General features: G+C 52.0%; 1 protein-coding gene across 1 annotated transcript in view; it reads right to left on the bottom strand.

The window, feature by feature from the left end:
• Positions 1-399: 399 nt before the first annotated feature.
• Positions 400-3,961, bottom strand: part of LOC104527574 (tyrosine-protein kinase Mer) — a gene marked incomplete at its 5' end in the record, with an annotated part of 5,382 nt that continues 1,820 nt past the window's right edge. Inside the window, 4 exons of the mRNA XM_010171331.1 lie at positions 400-880; positions 2,540-2,676; positions 3,068-3,227; positions 3,432-3,541. Coding sequence (XP_010169633.1) covers positions 400-880; positions 2,540-2,676; positions 3,068-3,227; positions 3,432-3,541 — 888 coding nt within the window. The remainder of the gene's footprint in view (positions 881-2,539; positions 2,677-3,067; positions 3,228-3,431; positions 3,542-3,961) is intronic.

Here is a 3,961-nt window from a genome sequence, read left to right as displayed (position 1 = left end):
CACCCTCGCTGTTTGGTGCTGGCGCAGCCTGGATGGAGGGAAGCCAACTCCATGTGAGGTGACACACAGGAGCTCACCTGTGCCCTCTGTGTGCCCCCACACCTCAGCACTGTCCACCCCAGCCATGCTGTTACCCCTTGGGGGGGTCAGGGGCTGCCCCTTACCTGTGAGCCGTGGGGAGCTCAAGTACCAAAGCCTCCAAATATAGAAAAATTAGTTACAGCATTTAATTGCAAACCACCATGACTTCAGCCCAGGAAAGAGGTCCTGGGAAAGGCCAGACTCTGCCATGAAAATCATGCAGGAAGAAATAAAACAGACGACTCTTTATTAAAATATACCCTCTCTGTCCTTTTCTCAGAGCTCATTTACACCCTGCTCTGCGCAGGCTCCCCCTTTTCACAGCAGCACTTCAGAGTCCTGCACACAGATATCGGTATGCGGCAGCCCCGGGGCGAGCGAGCCACCGGCGGGCAAGGTGCTGGCCTGGGTCCATGCCAAGTCCTTGCTGGCTGCACCCTCGGGCAGCAGTGGGACGTAGGCCTCCTCCATGGGACCGCCGAGCTGCTCCTCCAGGACGTACCTCGTCTCCCATTGCTCGTTGTGGTGGACATCCACGGCCACCAGCGCAGCCTCCGCTTGGGGGGAGCAGGGCTCCGCAACGTCCCCAGGGTCCAAATCACAGTCCGCTTGGGGGAAACCCGAATCCTGGGTGGAGTCTGGGCTCTCCTCGGGCAAGCTGGTGTTGATGTAGATGATATCTCCAGATCCCCTGACTGTGGGTAGATTTTCCAGCAGCTTCTCCAGGTGGACCTTCAGCTGCGAGAATGTCGGGCGGGTGGCAGGATCGGCTCTCCAGCACGCAGACATTATTTCATACCTGGAAATCAGGAGAGAAGCGTGGTTATCACAGAGGATGTTGCCCAACGCTGGGCTATGGGATGTACAGGGGCTAATTCCCTGCTCCCCACCAAACTGGGCAAGCCCTGAGCTGCTTTGTATGAGAACAAAGACAAACCAAATTCCCCTTTAGGCTGTTTGCCCAGACTGCAGGGATTTATCAGCCCAGGCTGCTGTCAGAAGTCTCTTCCAGTGCCTGGCACTCACTGAGTGTCAGGCAGAGGCAGCCAGCTGCATCCCTGTGATCTGCTCCCTGGGAACATCCTGGTTCTCTCCTGGGACATCAAGTCCTTCCCTTGTCCTTCTGGCAGGTGCCCATTTCCAGGTGGGATGTCAGGACACTGAAAACTCCCAGTGCCTCCCTGCAAGCATGTCACTGCTGGGCACAAGCTGTCTGCTCTGCCCTCTAGCAGGCTGGATCCCATAAAAGGTTTCTTTGCTGCTTCCTTCAGGGACAGGTGTAGGAGATGGCCTTTTTAGGAACTGTTGTGCCACTCCAAGCAGTTTTGCTGGTTTGATGGCTTTGTATTTGCAGCTCTTAGCCATGGGGGTTTAAATATTTTCAGCCATACTTGCATCAGAGAAAAACTCGGGAAGAAAACTTGGGAGAAGTTTCTGAGCTGCTCAGAAATTAAAAGTTTTGAGGTTTCCGTATTTTCCCTTTCCAGATTCATTGGTTTTAGGCACTAAAGGGCCCTGAGTTACTACAGGGAGTTTTGTGGAGCGGAGAAGAGCATGACAGGCCAAGACTTTCTGGCCAAAACTATCTTGATAAAAAAATAATAAAATACCAAAAAGTCTGATTCCTCACCACAAACTGCAGAGGGCACTGCTCCTGTCCCCACAGGACCAGCGAGGTGACCTTGGCACTTCCCACCCGCCCCTCACCAACAGCCCAGCTCATCAGCCCTCTGTGCCAGCCCTGGAAACCATCGCTTTCTCCCAGGATATGCGTTGGCATTTCTCTGCTCTTGCTTGTCTGAAGTTAAGATGCTTTTCCTCCCTGTGTATCACTGCTCTAGGATCTGGCTTGTATTAGGCACAACAAAACTCAGGAAATTATGCAAATATCAAAAGAGTTTGAAGTTTTTGTTTATGTGACACTTTAAAATTTGACCCACCCCATTATTCTGGCCAGCTTTCCTCTGAGAGCTAACCTGCATGTGTGTTCTTGGAAGCTCCCTGCCTATCAACACCACAAGGAAGAAAAGGTTAAATCCTTGCCATTTTTTGCTAAATCCATTCTTTAACAACTGTTGTTTCTGGGGGCTGTGGGAGAAACGGAGGGGGTGAGGCAGAAGGTGACTCCCTCTCCGGTACAGACCTGTCTTACTCCACCTGGGAGAGGCAGGTTTGCAGCAGGTGGAAGCATGGCCATGCTGGAATGGTCTTTGATTGCACTGTGATGCACAGCTTTATGGGCTTGTGGCCACATTCAGTGCTAAGCCACAAATCCACAGCATGAGTAGTTGTTGTGTCCTTAAAGAAAGGATGTCAGCAACTGAGAGCCCCAAAGCAGAAAGAGTAGCATCCCACAGAAACCACTTCAGCTAAGGGCAAGCGATGCACAGGTTGTTTGCAGACAGACAGAGAGCAAAGGGGCTGCACTACAGCCCAGAAACAGGGTTACAATACTCACAGCTCATCCAAGCAGTCCTCAGGCTTCTTCAGGCGCTGCCCACGGAAGAGGTACTCGTAGATCTCATGGTTCTGCACTCCTGGGTAGGGCGTCATCCCTCGCGTCGCTATCTCCCACATGGTAACGCCAAATGCCCACTGCGAGGACAAAGGGAAAGCACGCTGAAAGGACATTTCCAGGAGGAATCAATGAGTGTTTTCATGGGGAAAGGTCACTGCCTGGCATCCACTGGGCCCTCGCACAATGCTAAGAGTTGTCGCTCCAGTCCTGCCCTCTCCAAAATTGGAAATAATAAGCGATGCCACAGAAAAGGCAAGTGGCCCACTCAATAAACCTATTCCAGGGTGCTGGGCAGGCAGCGAAAGGTCAGTGTGTCCCATTACCGACAGCCTCCCGCTCTTCTGGCTTTGTCCTTCCAGGGTACAAGAACAACTGCAACCAAGTGCAGCAAGGGCGGATGACTCAATCCAGGCATCGGTCCCCAGCTCTTGCCTCCTGCCGCCTGGCTGCCCAGCCACATGGACCTACCACATCGCTCTTGGTGGTGTAGACACGGTCAGCCAGGGATTCAATGGCAATCCACTTCACTGGCATTTTTGCTATTCGGCCCTGACGGTAGTAATCGCCACTGTAAATCTTCTTTGACAAACCAAAGTCTGCCACACATACTGTCATGTCATCCCGTAACCTGTCAGGCAGAAACAGGGATGATAAGATGACAGAAAAGTTTGACATGCCAAATGCTGAAGCAGAAACCTGAGACTTGGCTCTTTTCCCCTGTCTCTCAGGACAGAGGGAGGTTTTACTGAAGGAAGCCAAGTTGTGCTGTAAAATCACAGGGCTTCCACTGATGTTCACCTATCCAGGACAAAGCAGAGGAAAACAAACTCACATGCAGTTTCGAGCTGCCAAATCCCTGTGGAGAAAGTGCCGACTGCTCAGATACTCCATCCCCAGGGCGATATCAACCATGAATTTCACCAGCATCTGCAGGGGCACAAACTGGGAAGGGAAGGTGTAGGTTAGACAGTGCAAGCCTTTGGGAAGTAGGTTTGGTTTGATCTGAAAGGCTTCCTTCTCCAGGGCTGCTGGCTGACATCCTAGTGGTCTCACTAGCCTCAGAGAGTACAAGGAGCCCACAGCAGCAGCCACCATGGACTCTCTCATCCCTGTTGCACTAACAACATCAGACCATCAGATGTATTGAATCACAAGCCTGCAGAAGCTGCAGATGTGGGGACAGCTGTTTTAGAAATAACACCAAGCACTGTCTCACTGTGGTTTGCTGTAGCAGTGGACACCCTCCACACCCCCGCCTCCTCCTTCCACATTTCTGGAGTGCAGACATTGCTTCCTTGTTGTTTTTCCCACTGGCTGCCTTCAGATCACACAGATTTGGCTAGAAAACAGCTCTGCAGAAAA

This window comes from Antrostomus carolinensis, unplaced genomic scaffold (assembly GCF_000700745.2).
Source record: "Antrostomus carolinensis isolate BGI_N321 unplaced genomic scaffold, ASM70074v2 scaffold24977, whole genome shotgun sequence".
Taxonomy (NCBI): Eukaryota; Metazoa; Chordata; class Aves; order Caprimulgiformes; family Caprimulgidae; genus Antrostomus; species Antrostomus carolinensis.
The sequence above is the reverse complement of the archived record's forward strand: the minus strand, read 5'-3'. Positions and strand labels throughout refer to the sequence as shown.